This window comes from Artibeus jamaicensis, unplaced genomic scaffold, assembly GCF_021234435.1.
Source record: "Artibeus jamaicensis isolate MK-2021 breed Jamaican fruit bat unplaced genomic scaffold, CSHL_Jam_final scaffold_916, whole genome shotgun sequence".
Taxonomy (NCBI): domain Eukaryota; kingdom Metazoa; phylum Chordata; class Mammalia; order Chiroptera; family Phyllostomidae; genus Artibeus; species Artibeus jamaicensis.
This window is the reverse complement of record NW_026522059.1, coordinates 46,719,858-46,736,247: the sequence shown is the minus strand read 5'-3', so window position 1 is coordinate 46,736,247 and position 16,390 is coordinate 46,719,858. Positions and strand designations below refer to the sequence as shown.

Below are 16,390 nucleotides of genomic sequence, written 5' to 3'. Positions count from 1 at the left end.
GATGACACATTAAAAATATATTAGGTTTACCGAAATGTAATATTTTGGAATACTGTCTTGATTTTGGTAGGAAGTTATAAAATTCTCAGAGAAGAACAGAATTGGCCTGAAGCTAGGTTTGTTCGTTCCATGACGAGAGGAAGGCAGCGTCAGCTGGGACAGAAGGAGGAAACAAGCACACTTCTTGTGTAGGTAGGAAGAACAATACAGAAGAATAAGTCATGCAAGAGTGGAACGAAGCAGGTGACATTTGTGCTGCCACCTTGTGAGGGAAAGTAACCATATACCAAAGAAACTCAAAAGTTTCAGAAAGCTAAGACCCAGGGAAGACAGCGATAGGGCTGGGCACACGACGGGAATTCCTGTGAACTACATTTCTCGGAGGGCCGGTCACGTGGCCAGGTGATTCCCCCGTGCCACCTGTCCTGGAACAAGACAAAAGGAGGTGTTGTTATAAGTGTGTTGTTGCTCCTCTCTCTATCCCAAGATCCTCGTCACCTCTGACAAACTTTTTTTTTTCTTTCTGAGTAATCATAGCGTGAGTGGCATGCTAATGAAGTTATGTAGATTTGACCTGGTTTGTTGTGCCAAGTCTGCTTAAATCACGTTGGAAGAGAATGCAAACACAGCCAATGTTATAACAGCACAGATTAAGTTTTCTCCTCTTTTCATTTTGCCCTTCTCTTCTTGGATTTCTTTTCTCCTTTGATTCTATCTTTGATCAGTGGAAGTACTACTAGTGAAGGGTACTGAGTGTCTGCATTAGCTGGAGAAAAATTGGTGGCGTGCCTGTGATCAGGATGAGGAGCAAGACAGGCAATCTGCCCCTCACCAGCATCCCCCCTCCCCCTGTTAGCTTTATTGAGGGGTAGTGGACATTAAAATTCATTCATTTTAAGTGTAAGGTTTAGGTTTTATTTAATAAATTTACATTTTTGTACCATTAGTTGTACGTTATTAGAGTGCATTCTATCACCCAAATAAGTTCAGTGGGGAGATTTTAAACCTACTATTTGGTTTGAATTTATTGGGAAGCAGAGGAAACTCACATGGCACAAACTCTAGTCCCAAACACACACTCTCTAGGGCGCACCCTTGTCTCCTTAGTTCAGCCCTCAGGCAGTGTAACCTTTCTGGGATTTTTGGGTTCATGTGCATGTTTCCCAGTCTACACTCTGGGCTTTTAAAAGGCCACACGTTTTGGTCTATTCTGCCCAGTAATGTGAGCACCTAGTTTAGCCAGATAACCCCTCCCTCCCCTGCCTCCTGACAAACAACAGCACAAGACAGGATTAACTCTCAGGATCTTTACTTTCTTGTTGTCTATCTCCTCTTCCAAATAGTTCTGTTAGTTCTTTTAAAAGGTTAATTTTTTTTAATTTAGAATTTTTAGGTCCACCCTGGAAAATGTTCTCGGGACATCTCGTCCCCCATATAATCAGAAATAGAAGCCATCATATTCTTAGAAGCATTTTTTCAGTTTTAAAATTATACTGTAGTTCCATGTTATCCATGGTTTTTGCTTCCCATGCTTTCAGTTACCTGTGGCCAACTGCAGTTTGAAAATATGAGATGGAAAATTCTAGAAATCAACCAGTTATAAGTTTTCCATTGCCTGCCAGTCGGAGTAGCGTGATGAAATCTCTAGTTATCTTGTTGCATCCTGCTGGGATGTGACTCATCCCTTTGTCCAGTATCTCCACGCTGTCTGTGATCCCTGCACGCTGGTCACTGAGCAGCCCTCTTGATTATCAGATAGCTGTAAGGGTATGGCACTGCCTGTGTTCATGTCTCTCTTATTTTACTTAATAATGGCCCCAAAGTGCATGAGTAGTGAGGCTGGCAATTCAGATGTGCCAAAGAGGAAAAGGTGAAAGTTCTCTACTTAGTAAAGCTTGGTGTCATCTCACAGCTTCTTACTGTGATGTAAGATGCACAGCACAGTAAGATTTTGAGAGACCGCGTTCACATAACTTTCATTACAATATACTGTTATAATTGCTCTACTTTGTTATGTTATTGCTAGTCTCTTACTGTGCCTAATTTAGAAATTAATCTTTATCACAGGAATCTATATATATAGGAGAAAACATAGCATATGCAGGGTTTGTCATTTTTCACAGGCTCAGGCATCTACTTGAACATATACCCCCAAGGGTAAGGGGGGACTAACTGTATTCAGAATATTCCAGCAGTTTTCGGGCTCTGCAGAAACCGAGGAGGAAACTGCATGGCTGGTTTGTGGTCAGAGGCTGAGCGGCAACACCGGCATGTGATAACAGCACACGGTCGTCACCTGTGTGTTGATCTATTCCATCTGTCAAAGATAGTTCAGATGTGTCAGTGAAGAAACCGCAGGTGTTAAAATTCAAACATAGGAAAGGCATAAGTTGATGGAACAGAATTTCGACTTGGGTTTATAGGATGTTAGAGCAGGGAAACATTTTAGAAATTAGTTAAATCCAGAAGTTTTCTAACTGTGGTTTTGCAGAAGTATTGGGTTGGTGGAAAAGTTTGTTTGGTTCTTTTCCTTAAGATGGCTCTAGTAGCACTTAGTTGTCTTTAACTTCCCTTGAAACAATTTTGTTAAATTGTATTGTGACAGCTGTCATATCAGCGTGCATTTAAAAAAGCTTATCAAAAGTGAATTTTTGTGTACCAATTTTAATATTGAAATGGAAGAAAATATGCAACATTTCTGGCATATTATAATTATTTAAAGAAAGGTAAAATGCAAGAAAAGATTTTTGCAGTGTATGGAGAAGGGGCTGGGACTGACTGAACATGTCCGAAGTGGTTTATGAAGCTTCATGCTGGAGATTTCTTGCTGGACGATGCTCCATGGTCAGGTAGACAAGTTGAAGTTGATAGTGATCAGATTGAGACATTAATTGAGAACTATCAGTGTTATACCACATGGAAGATAGCTGACATACTCAAAATATCTAAATCAATAAAGCTATTGATGAAAATGAAAAGCATGTCTCCTATTTTACAGAAAAAAAACTAAACCAACTTTTTGGCCAACTCAGTAACTTAGGTGTGTGGGACCCTAACCACCCAGTTAGTTCTGATATGACTGTCTTCTATATTAGGGACTAGTATGTGGTTATGACCTTAGGCCCTGGAATCAGACTGTGTTGGATAGAGGTGCAGTGGCCTGTCTTCGAGATCTAGGACTTCTTCATATTGGCTGTTTGGTGCTGCGTAAGCTGCTACTTCACCTCTTGGAGTTTCAGTTTTCTTATCCATAAAGTGAACATCACAACACATACCTATGCTGGTTGTTGTGAGGAATAAAGCACGGTAATGGAAGAAATACCTATAGGCAACACTTACTGAGTACTTGCAATGTGCCAGGCTCTTTTCTGAGTTCTTTGCATGTATTAATCAATGTTTTAGTACAGATGAGAAGCCTGAAGCACAAAGGGGTCGACTTGCCCAGAGTTACAGTTGGCAATCAGTGGCCCCAGGACTGGATTCCGAACAGGGCTGCAATCTCGACCGCAGTGCCTCCTTGCCTTTCGTCACAGGTAGTAAAATATTGGGAACTCTGATAGATCAAGCTTTTGCTGTGTGCCAGGCACTGTGCTTTTCCTGGATTATTGTAATGTGTTTCCTACAGCAAATCTTTGAGTTGTGGCATGTTATTATTTACTTTTATTTTACAAATAAGAAAACTGAGGCCTAGGGACCTTGTTGAAGGTCAGCTGGTTTGTAGGTTGGGAGTTGAATTTGAATCAGCCATCACATGGCCTCTCTTGCAGGAGATTAAGCACAGTATGTGTCACATAGCAGCAGAGATAGCTTTGAGGATGCACAGGGTCCTGTGCTTAGAAGGACCCTGTACTTAGTGCATTGCTCTGCCTTTGCTGTCTTAGTGTTCATCATTGCTTATCTTTGAACTTGTGTTTTGTAAGCTGGGTTCAATAGGACAGTGGAGCATAAGCATGAGGTGGGTGGCACTGTGTACATGGGACGGTCATCCAGCACCCACCCATGCATGCAGAAGGCGGTGCACACACAGCAGCTGGCTCTGCATGCATTTGCATGCCTTGGGGCAGAGCGGGGTGCTACAGGGCCCTAAGGGAGTGGCTGGGCCTGGGCCTGCGCTCAGATTGGTGGTGATACAGGTGGCAGCAGAAGTGGAGGTGGCAGTGCTGGTGGTCACAGGAGATAGGTGAGTTCCACATGGGGTCAGCACCAAGACCCGGGGGGAAGGCTGGCTTGCCCATTGTCCCTTGGGATGTCTCTGAGCACCAGAACAGAAATTGCAGTGCTCGGGCCGTGAACTTCATCAGCAAACCATTAAAAAATAAGAGCACACACATAGGCATTGTGATAAAGCACACCAAGTAATTATTAAAAGTCTTTAAAGCTTTAGAATTTCTGGTTGTGAAAAATGTTGCTACATTGCAAGGCAAATATTCATAAGCTTAGAGAATGAAATTTAAATGGATGTAAAAAACTTATTTCTCAGGAATAAAAAGGAATGAAATCTTTTCATTTATGACCATATGGGTGGGCCTAGAGGCTGTTACGCTAAGTGAACTAAGACACAGAAAGACAAACACGGAATGATTGCACTTATTTGTGAAATATCAAAAAATTCCAAACCAAAGAGTTAATAAAACGAAACAGACACAGACCCACTGACACAGAGAACGGACTGATGGTTGCCACAAGGGTGGGATGGGGAGGTCGGTAAAAAATACATTTTTCGACTGAAGTGTTTCGTGAACCAGTTATTGTGAGGAAAATAACTTTGTAATTAATTTCTTCCTTGTAAGTCAAGATACGATGACAGAATCCCTAAACAAACATTTTAAATTACATACCAAATCATGAAGTACATTTTGGTTTCTTATACAATATTCACAAGTTATAGGAAATGTCAGAGGAAACATTAAAAGACCATTGTATACATTTGCATTTAAAATAAATAAAGGCTTACATACATCTAATTTGTGTGAGGGGTTAAATATTTTTGGAAAGATTATTTCATGAGATTCATCAGCTCTAGATAGACTCAAATTTATGCTTTGAAAGAATTTATTGGGAATTTCTCTTAATGGTGTCATAGTCTATAACATTCTCTTAATAGTTCCATTAACAATTGCATCAACAGAAATTTCCTTCTTGATGTTAAAAAGGTTATTAGACTGACAGATGTCACTTTCATTTATGTTACTCAAAAATGAGGTTGCTAAAGGGATAGATTTTGATGGTGTAATGAATGAATTTGCAAAAAGTAAGAAAAATCTTATGACCAATCAAGTTGTCATACTAATAAAGTATTATTTATTGTATTATATAAATTATGAAACCAAAACTTTTGTATTTGTTATAACTTGTACGTTTGTTTTTATCCATCTATCAGAATTATCACTATGTTTTATAAGCAATAAAATATTTTAAAAAGAAGAGCTTTATATTTTGGTACCATTTGTGGTACTTTCTCCCTGCTTTTTGGGTAGAAGGTCCTGATTTCTATTTGGACTGAGTCCTGTGCCTCCCGCACCAGTATTGAATACATCGACACACAGAGGGCTCTTCACTGGAGCTCTTTGGAACTGACTGGGTCCATGGTGTTTCAGGGACCCATTTCCTGCTCCTGAATCTGGGTTGATTGGTGGAGACATCTCTTGTTCATTTTTAAGAATATATGTAATTAGTTAATCAACACCTTTACTCATTACAGTATTTAACAACAGAATAATGAATATTATTAATTGATATTAATGACAAATATTAATTAATTTTAATTAATTAGTATTTACTGTCCTTACCATTTTTTTTATCTGCCTTCAGAATTTTTCCTCCCCTTTCATCCATGCAATCTAGGTATAGGAGGCTTCCCTGGGCTGGTTCTGCTTCTATCCTGAATGTACTTAAAAGCTGTACTTAACACTGTATGTTAACAGCATTACCCAGGACAGAGCCACCATTACAGACGAATGAGTGAAACATGTGGATAGATGGGACAGATAATCCTTACATATAACACACAGGAGATACAATAAAATCGCCTATATCAGTGATTTGTCCTTACCCTGAAAGTTCCTTCTCTGTCTAGCTGGTTTATCACAATTTTCTTTCTCCACATGGTCTCTCAAGAACCCCTCTAAAGTCTGGAACAGTTCATGTCTAGCTCTGAGCTTGCCTACCCATTTGAACCAAAGGCAAGCGGTGAACTTGACTGTGAGAACCTGCTGCTCTCAGACTTGCCTCTTGGTCCAGGGAGGGCTCATGTTGCATTCCAAGGAGTTTCTAAAATTTTTTATAGCAAAAGCATATTTCGTCCTAGGGTATAATTCTTCTCCATTTTCTCTCTCCACTTAGCTTTCATTGTTTTTCTTCCAAATTCTGCAAAGTTACGCTCAGATGCTGTTTCCTTTTCTTCCACCGAGTTCTGTTTGTGAGTCCAAAGTACATCCAGTAATTTTACAAATATCTATGCTCTGCACTTAGATTATAAATAAAGATTTATTGCAAGAATGAACCCTAAATATAGAGTTTTAGGATTGGAAGGGCTCCGGATAATTTAGTCATGTAATCTTTGATTTTCAGAAATAGAAAACTCCATTTTTTAAGAGTCATTTTTATCTCAGGCTGCTGTTATTATTAGAAAGTTCTGTTAAACCAAAATATATGCTCTTCCAGTATCAAAGAAAAGAAAAGGTCTACTTTAAAGAACAGGCTTATGCAGAAGAAAGAGCTCTCATTTTCCAAAGCCCTTGGAAGATTTTTTAAGTCCTCACAAGCTTCTCTTGTCTCTTCATCTTTTAAATATTTTCAAGAATTTGATTTAATATTGTCCAATCATTATTACATGCTGTTCACCTCTTTTAATTTTTAAAATTTTGACTATTTGCTATTGTATTAGATTAGGAAAACTTTTGCAGGATGAGAGTAACTACCACTTACAATATTATTCTGTTGCATAAATGAATCTTCCTTTCCCCAAACTGACATTCCCATGAAGTGTTTCAAGTACTGTGAGCAGGTAAGGGGGGACTTTACATGTCAAGTGCTGTGGTAACTGTGGTGCTTTTTGAAAATTTGATGGACAAAAATAATAGACACGACAAAATTTTGGACATAATCAGTTAAATTTTTTTGCTTTTATTGGACAGATTTCATGAAGATTTGAAGCAGAGTGGCATGGACAGCTATTGTGTATTCTAAAAGTTCAATGATACCCAAGTAGGAAGAAAAAACACAATGCCTACCAGGAAGTCTATTTAGGAACATCTTAACATTCAGACTCAGGAGACTGCCATGGGCAGAAGGCCACTCAGAGAGTGTGAGGAGCCATGGGTGCCAATGGGCGGTGCAAGGCATTCCTCTGGCCTGTGTCCATGCAGCACTCAATAGATGTGCAGGAAACTTCTTATGTGTCAGCTCTGGAGCACAGTGATGTACACAGGGCAAGTGAGGGACATATCTAAGCTTAAAAGTCTCATATTTTACAAAGCCTGTAAGTCTACCGGCAAAGCCTCCAAGATTCCGGTTACCAGGATTTTCTAGCTCAGAGAAGCAGAAAGTATGGTGTCCCTCCCTATCTAACATTTATAATTTATTTATAATTTCTCTTAGTATGATGCAAGTTAGACTCAGTGATTTTTCTTTCTCATAAGCCATGTTGCCTAGAACCACATTTGACATTTGACTCCTACCAGTTTACCAGGGGAACAGAGCTAGGAAGTTAACCTAAGACAAAATTCCCTTGCAGAAAAAATAAAGGTTTTGTTAGCCCTTTACCCACAACATAGATATACACGTGAAAGATAACAGAGGAGCAGACTATGTGGTCTCTAAACATTGTAAAGCTAATAGATGAGAAGCCAGACTTCCAACAACCAGGAAATAGACAAAACCAAACCAAAGCCCCTATGTTGCTCATACCTGCCACAAAGGTCCTGGGCCTTATTTAGGGACCAACTTGTTCATCACTCTATTTCTAGTGCATGTGTTAAATGAATGAATGGTGAAAGCATAACAACTGTCCTTAAACTAGCCAAATGAGGAATATGGCAGGCCCGACCCTCAAATAGCAGGATTTGTTCTGGGCTGAGGCAGTGAAAGCTGACAGGTCTTCTGATACCCCAGTGAAGGGGTGTGGAGCAGCTTACTTAGAGATAAATGACCCCTCAAAAGACACTGCTGGTTGTCAACCCAGATAGACCAAAATGTGTTAATTCTCCTCAGGCATTAAGGAAAATTTGAATAGTTCTTTGAACATTTGGTTTAAGAAAGCAAAGAGGTGTCAACATTTTACAAAGTTGGTACTAACAAACCTGTTGAAAGATAACTCATTTCCTAAAAAATATTGCATTTTGGAATGTTTTATTCCTTTATTCAAAAAATTTTTTCTTTAGTTTGTTCTTCTCAAGTAAAGCTATGGTTTCTTTGCATGAATGTAAAAACATTATGTCCCAAGTAATGAGATAGATCTTATGTATTGAGTGTGCACTCTTTGGTTAACAAACTATATATTTCAATTTAGTTGAAATTTGATTTTTGGGTTTTACCATTACTCACTAGCTCTTAAACCCAATGGAGGCAAAGCTAGATTAATGTTTAGTGATTACAGCTAAAGAACCATTCCGAACCCAGAAACTCAAGAACATTCCAAAACCAATGAATTCCAAATTCATTGTTAGAAATATTGGCCAAACAGCTGTCATCTGTGGTGCACATTCAAATGAGCATACACTTTTTTTTAAGGGGAGTTTTTATTGTATATTCAAGTACATCAATACTAGGAACATTTTATTAACTTAATTATGACAATAAATTTTCTTCTGAAACCTGCAGTGTATATAAATCTAATGTGTACTATTTTTTCTTATGGAGTAAAGAAGTTATGAATTGTTTGGTAAATTCAGCTGCAAACAAGCATGATTAGTTATGGATTTATTTTATTGAATAAGGAGATTCAAGCCTATTAAGGAACTTAATATAATCATCCAACTCCAGTAGGAATTAATAAGTAATACAAAAAAACCTTCACTTTGTGATATAAGCATTTTTTCCTAATTACAAAAACCAATGTTTCTTTAAGTCAGATGTTAACAAATTATCAGCATAAGACACTGATTTATAAAATCATTATTTATAATAACCCCTTTCTAAAAGTATTATGTCTTTAAAAATTAAATTAGGGTTAATTTATATTAATATGGTTTTGTCAATACATTACATTTACTAAATTCATTGGAATGGCTGTGATGTCCTTATCTGCCAAACTAAAAATAATAGAAAAAACTGCATACATAATTTGAGTGGCTAGAAAAATTGTCGATATGTAAACAATGTCCTGGGCATAAGGTTGGCACTTTCAAATGCCTTAGTAATCATTGGTACACTGGAATGATTTCACATTAGAGGAGTTCCAGATAGCTTGTCCTCATAACATATTCTTTTATTACCACATCTGAGGCTTCAGCTTTGGTGCTGCTTCTCCGTTTCAGTATGAACTTGCGCTTGCTCTCTGAAAGAGTTCATGCAAGTAGCTATGCCAAGGTACTCAAGTAAGGCAATTATCATCTTTGAAGGTATTACTCTAGGGAAAAGCATAAGAAAAATCATAATGCTGTTAGAGGAGTCAAAGACAGTTCTTTGCAATGATCACTTTCAAATTGCACCAAGTGTGACGTCCCGATTCATGCTGTGGATACGTCATTAAACGAAAGGGATGAACAAAGGAAGGCTATGTCGCCTATGCTGAGTGCCGTCCTACATCTGGGGAGTCTGGAAAAATCCCAATGCTCAGGCCATGGTTTATCCATATATTACACTCACTGAGTCCTGTAGAAAGACTATATACATCCTTATGAACTAGACTAACAAACAGTAGCAAAAATGAGAAGGGAAACAAGACCGGTTTAAGCAGAATTTCTTGGGATAGGGCCCAGGCATCAGTTTTCAATGTTCTCCAGGTAGTTCCAATGTACACCCGAGGCTGAGAACCATTGATTGCTGTAGTTTCCAGGTAGCAAACACAAGGTCTGTGGGCCGAATCCAGCCCTCCACCTTGTTTTATCTCACTGGTACTTTATTTTCACCTGGCGGCAGCCCTGAGCTCCTTGCCCTTAGTTAAGGAGTAGTTACATTTATATAGTCCTAAAATCACATTTGGCCCTTTGAAGGCAACCACAAAGCTAATGCGGCCCCCGGTTAAAATGAGTTTGACACCCCTGCTTTAGTTCCTTGAAATAGAGGAGCTGCACTTTCAGCTTTGTTCTGCTTAGATCAGCTCAGTTCTGCTCAACTCAACTTAGTAAATATTTATTGTGTGCATATTCTGTGTTAAATACTGTACTAAGCCTGGAGCTTGGAGCTGGTAACAATTCAGAAAATGTGTCCTGTTCTCAGGGAGCGTGCAATCTAGCAATGAGGATAGTTGCTAATAACCATAGGTATGATGAGTGGTAAAAAAGGCATCAGAAACTTTGACATAGCTGCTTTGTCCAGGCAGCTCTGAAGTATGGATGAATAGCAGGTACCATGTTATAACTTCCCATGTGTGTACATGTTCAGTGAATGCATGAATAAACCTAACATGTCACAAAACTTTTTTGAATAAGGTATGAATATAGTAACAAAAGTACTAGATTTATTAATAATTTTATAAAAGTGAATCACTGGTTGTGCTTTCTACTGTGTTGTGTCAGTAATTTACAGCAGGGGAGGAGTATATCCTGATGGTCACAGTTTAAGATCTGTTATGAATTTGAAATTTTGGTTTGCAACTTTGTTCCAGGATTTAGCTGGTTAGCTCTGCACAAATTACTTATTCTCATTAAATCCTAGATTCCCTAAGTGTGAGAAAATGCATACAAAACTATCACACAGTCTGGCACCTGTAGGCATCTGGTGAGTGGTGTTGTTCTCCTTTATCTCCAGAGAAGACAGTGAACCTGGGCCAAATTCATTCACAAATACTCTGGAGCTCACGGCATTGGGTTGTATGAAATTGTAGGTGCTCTTTTGCTAAAGGAAACAGTGAATTTGCCAGAAAGCCTTAATATTTTTCTGGCAAAACACTCAGGTTTTTTTTTCTTTGTTTTCAAAATAGAACTCTACATTAGTTGAACCAGAAGAATTAACCAATTACAACAACCACAATAATAATAATAATAATAATAATAATAAATAATAATAATTTTGGTGCTATTTGTTTCTCTTGAAGTAAATATGTTGTATCCTTTGAAGCATAATACATGGCTAAATTTTCTCGGTGTCTGGAAAACCCAAAACACAACTAGCCATAGTCCAGTAGATTGTCCTTATGCAATGAAAGTTCTTCTTTTTACCATTAAAAAATATGAAGTTGCTTTTTGGCAAAAGAGGTAGCAATGATGGGACAATTTGTTAAAAATAACCAAAATGATAGAGAGGTCATTATTAACTTACTGTTTAATGATCATTCCAAAATACATAAATTTTGGCATTATTAAGTAGATTTGTTCTTCTAAAATAGCATTTACAATTTTTCGGGCCACATACTCCTGCTCCAGTAAAGGCAACAGAAGTGGGAACCTGGAATAAAAATAAAGAGTTATATAATTAAAGTGTTATTTTTTGTTGTCATCATGAGCATTAATTATTAACTTTCAGATATGGAGTTATAGCAATAGCTGTGAATATTAAAACAAAATATAAATATTAGGAAATGTGTTGTATTTTTTCTCATGACCAATATTTGGGACCAGAGCTAATACATTTAATTTCTTGGTGTGGAATCACTGCCTTTATTGATTTTCTGCCATGTGATGGTCTGGACTTATAAAGGCAATTGCTTTTAGATTTTTCTTCCCTCGCCTTCAACTCAAATATCAAGTAATTGTTCTACTGTGAAGAAGCAAAATTGCAAAAAATTATTTTGTAGAAAAATCTTGAGTATGTATAATGTGTCTATATTTTAGGCAGACCATTTTTATAGCATTATGCACAATTAGGTGTTGATAAAAGTCAATTGGAGTTGAAATGGGATAAACATATGAATAAAACTCAAATGATACATATGTCAAAAGTATCATTTGACATATGATACTTTCATAAAATGTTTCTTTATTACTTGAACCACACCCCCTCAAGATACTCTGTTTAGGCTGATTTTTGAAATATGATTGATTTCCCATAATTAAATGTTGGTAATTAGTATTTATATTTTATATGACTAAAAGTTCCCTAGGACTATATCCTAAAGGGCTTCTCCACTTATTAAGATAGTTTTCCAAAAAACAAAACCATGCAATTGACCAACATGTACATGAAAAGGTGCACAATATCACTCATCATTAGGGAAATGCAAAGCAAAACCACAATGAGATATCACCCCACAATTCTTAGAAGGACTCTTGTCGAAAAGCCAAGAGATAAGTGTTGTCAAGGATGTGTAGAAAAGAGAACATTCATACATTGCTGGTGGGATTGTAATTTGATTCAGCCACTATAGAAAATGATATGGACATCCCTCAAAAAGTTAAAAGTAGAACTACCATATGATCCAGCAATCCCATTTCTGGGTATATATCAGGATCTCATAGAGACATATGCTCTCTGTGTTCATTTGCAGTACTATTTACATTGCCAAGATTTGGAGATCTTTTTGTTTGTGACAACTTGGATGAAACTTGATGGCATTATGCAAAGTGAAATAATCAGAGGAAGATAAATACTGTGTCACTTATATGTGGAATCTAAAAAGCCAAAGTGAGAGAAACAGAGGCTAAGAGATGGGGAAAATGGGGAGATGGGGATTAAAGTTATATTACCAACTGCTGGGGATCTAATATGCAGCAGGGTGATTATAGCTAATAATACTCTATGTAAAATTTGATTGCTGCTAAAAGAGCAGATCTTAAATGTTCTTAAAAGAAAAAAGTAATGGTAATTAGATGTCAGCTAGAGCTATTATGACAATTATTCTGCAATATATAAATGCATCAGATAAACATGTTTTTACATTGTATGTGCTTATTTCCTCTGTCATATGTTAATTGACTATAAAGGTGTGGGTTTATTTCTGGGGTCTCTGTTCTGTTCCATTGATCTATGTGTCCGTACCATGTTGTTTTGATTACTATGGCCTTATAGTATAGTTTCATATTAAGTAGCTTAATATGAAAAAGTTTGTTTTTCTTACTCCAACTTTGTTTTTCTTACTCAAGATCGCTGTTATAATTTGGGGCCATTTGTTGTTCCATATACATTTTTGGAATATTTGTTCTAGTTCTGTGAAATATACCATTGGTATCTTGATAGGAATTACATTGAATCTGTAGATTGATTTGGGTAGCAGGGACATTTTAATGATGACAATTCTTCCTGTCCATGAACACAGTATATGCTTCCACTTATTTGTATCTTTAGTTTCTTTCTCAGTGTCTTATAATTTTCCAGGTACAGGTCTTTTACATCTCCAATTATTTCTTTTTGAAGCAATTATGAATACAGTTGTTTTCTTAATTTCTCTTTCTGTTAGTTCATTATTGGCATATACAAATGCAACTGGATTTCTGGACATTAATTTTTATCCTACTGCTTTGCTGAATTTACTTACCAGGTCTAGTAGTTTCTTGGTGGAATCTTTGGGGTCCTCTATGTACAGTATCATGTCATCAGCACATAATGACAGTTTAACTGCTTCCTTTCCAATTTGGATGCCTTTTGTTTCTTCTTGTCTGATTGCTGTGGCTAGGACTTCCAGTACTATGTTGAATGAGAGGTGAAATGGACATCCCTGTTTGTTCCTGATCTGAAGGGAAATACTTAGTGTTTGCTCATAGAGTATGATGTGGGCCGTGGCTTTGTCATATATGCCTTTTGTTATGTTTAGGTACATTCTCTCTACTTCCACCTTGCGGAGCATTTTGATCATAAATGGGTGCTGGATTTATCAAATGCTTTTTCTGCATCTAGTTATATGAACATGTGGTTTTTATCATTCATTTTGTTTATGTGGTGAATCACACTTATTAATTTGCAAATGTTATACCAAGGTTGCATTCCCAGAATAAATCCTATTTGATCTTGGTGTATACATTTTTTGATGTATTGTTGTATTCAGTTTGCTAATATTTTGTTGAGGATTTTAGCATCTATGTTCATCAGGGATATTGGCCTGTAACTTTTTTTTTGTAGTGTCTTTATGTGGTTGTGGAATTAGGATAATAAGTATTATCCTAATGCTTATCCTCATAAAATGGACTTAGGAGTCTTCCCTTTTGAATTTTATGACACAGTTTAAGAAGAAGAGGTGGTAGTTCTCAGAAAATTCACCTGTGAAGCCCAGGGCTTTTGCTTGGTGGGAGTTTTTGATTATTGCTGCGATTTCAGTAGGTGTAATCTGTCTATTCAGATTCTTTGATTCTTCCAGACTTAGTTTTGGAAGACTGTATGTTTCTAGGAATTTATCCATTTTGTCCAGGTTATCCAATTTCTTGACATATAGTTGTTCATAATATTTTCTTACAGTCCTTTGTACTTCTTCGGTGTTAGTTGTTATTTCTCCTCTTTCATGTTTGATTTTAGTTATTTGAGTCCTCTCTCTTTTTTCTTTTGATAAGTCTGGTTAAAGATTTGTCAATCTTGTTTATCTTTTCAAAGAACCAGCTCTTAGATTCATTGATCTTTTGCATCATTTTTTGACTCTATTTTTGTTTATTTCTGCTCTGATCTTTCTTATTACCTTCCTTTTATTCACTTTGGACTTTGTTGTTTTTTTTCAAGTTCATTTAAGTACAAAGGTTATATTGTTTATTTCAGTTCTTTATTATTTCTTGAGATAGGCTGGTAATGCTATAAATTTCCCTTTTAGGATGGCTTTTCCAATGTGCCACAGATTTTGGGTTGTTGTGTCTTTATTTTAATTTGTTTCAAGGTATTTTTTGATTTCATCCTTGATCTAATTGTTGGCCTATTCATTGTTTAATAATATGTTATTTAGCTTCCATGTCTTTGTGTATTTTTCAGTTTTCTTATTGTGGTCGATACTTAGTTTCAAAGCATTGTGGTCAGAGACGATGCTTGATATGATTTCAGTCTTCTTAAATTTATTGAGTTTTTTTTGTGTCCTGGCATGTACTCTGTCATAGAAACATCCCATGTGCACTTGAAAAGAATGTATATTCTTCTTCTTTGAGGAAAAATGCTCTGTAGGTATCAATTAAATCCATTTGGTTTAGTGTGTCACTTAAGTACACTGTTTCCCTGTTGATTTTATGTCTGGAAGATGTATCTGTTGAAGTCAATGGGGTATTAAAATCTCCAACTATGAATGTATTTCATTTCTCCCTTTCAGTTCATCAAGATTTGCTTTACATATTTTGGTGCTCCTATGTTGGGGACATAAATGTTTACTAGAGTTATATCCTCTTGTCGAATTATTTCCTTTGTCATTATGTAGTGCCCTTCTTTGTCTTTTACTATAGCCTTGGTTTTAAACTCTGTTACATTGGATATAAATATTGTTACCCATGCTGCTTTTTCTTTTCCATTTATATGAAATGTCTTTATTCGTTCCTTGACATTTAGTCTGTGTGTCTCTTTCAATCTGAGGTGGTTCTCTTGGAGACAGGTCCTGTTTTCTGATCCATTCAGCTACCCTATGTACTTTGGAGCATTTAAGCCATTTACATTTAAGGTGATTATTGATAGATACATATTTATTGTTATTTTATTCTCTACTATTTTCCTCTTTTTTTGTTTTTCTTTTTCTTCTTCTTAAAGCAAGCCCTGTAATACTTGTTGCAATACTGGGTTGGTGGTAACTAACTCCTTTATCTTTTTCTTGTCTGGGAAGCTGTTTATTTCTTCTTCAGTTTTAGATGATAGCCTTACTGGGCAAAGTAGCCTTGGTTGTAATTCCTTGCTTTTCATCACCTTGAATATTTTATACTAATCCCTTCAGGCCTGAAATGTTTCTGTTGAGAAATCAGATGACAGTCTTATGGGAACTCTGTTGTAGGTAGCTGTCTGCTTTTCTCTTGTGGCTTTTATGTTTTTAAGCTTTGCCATTTTAATTTGGTATGTCTTGGAGTGGGCCTCCTTGGTTTCATCTTGTTTGGGATGCTGTACTTCCTGGACTTCTTGTGTCTTTTTCCTTCACCACATCAGGGAAGTTTTCAGTCATTATTTATTCAAATAAGTTCTCGGTCCCTTGCTCACTCTTTTTTTCTGGTGTTCCCATGTTGCTCCAAAGGTTTCTTAAACTGTCCTCATTTTTTTAAATTATTTTTTTTAGCTGTTCTTCTTGGTTGTTTTTTTCTACTTTGTCTTCTTAATTGCTGATTTAATCCTCTGCCTCATCTAACTTACTATTTATGTCTTCCAGTGTATTATTTATTTCAAATATTGCCTTCTTTATTTTGGACTAGTC

At 36.7% G+C, this 16,390-nt stretch overlaps 1 protein-coding gene across 1 annotated transcript in view; it reads right to left on the bottom strand.

Moving 5' to 3' along the window:
• Positions 1 to 9,174: 9,174 nt before the first annotated feature.
• Positions 9,175 to 16,390, bottom strand: part of LOC119065579 (short-chain dehydrogenase/reductase family 16C member 6-like) — a 33,326-nt gene continuing 26,110 nt past the window's right edge. The window contains exons 6-7 of the mRNA XM_037167669.2: positions 11,422 to 11,547; positions 9,175 to 9,568 (exon numbers count right to left, since the gene is read on the bottom strand). Of these exons, the coding sequence (XP_037023564.2) occupies positions 9,448 to 9,568; positions 11,422 to 11,547 (247 nt within the window). The 3' untranslated portion in view covers positions 9,175 to 9,447. The remainder of the gene's footprint in view (positions 9,569 to 11,421; positions 11,548 to 16,390) is intronic.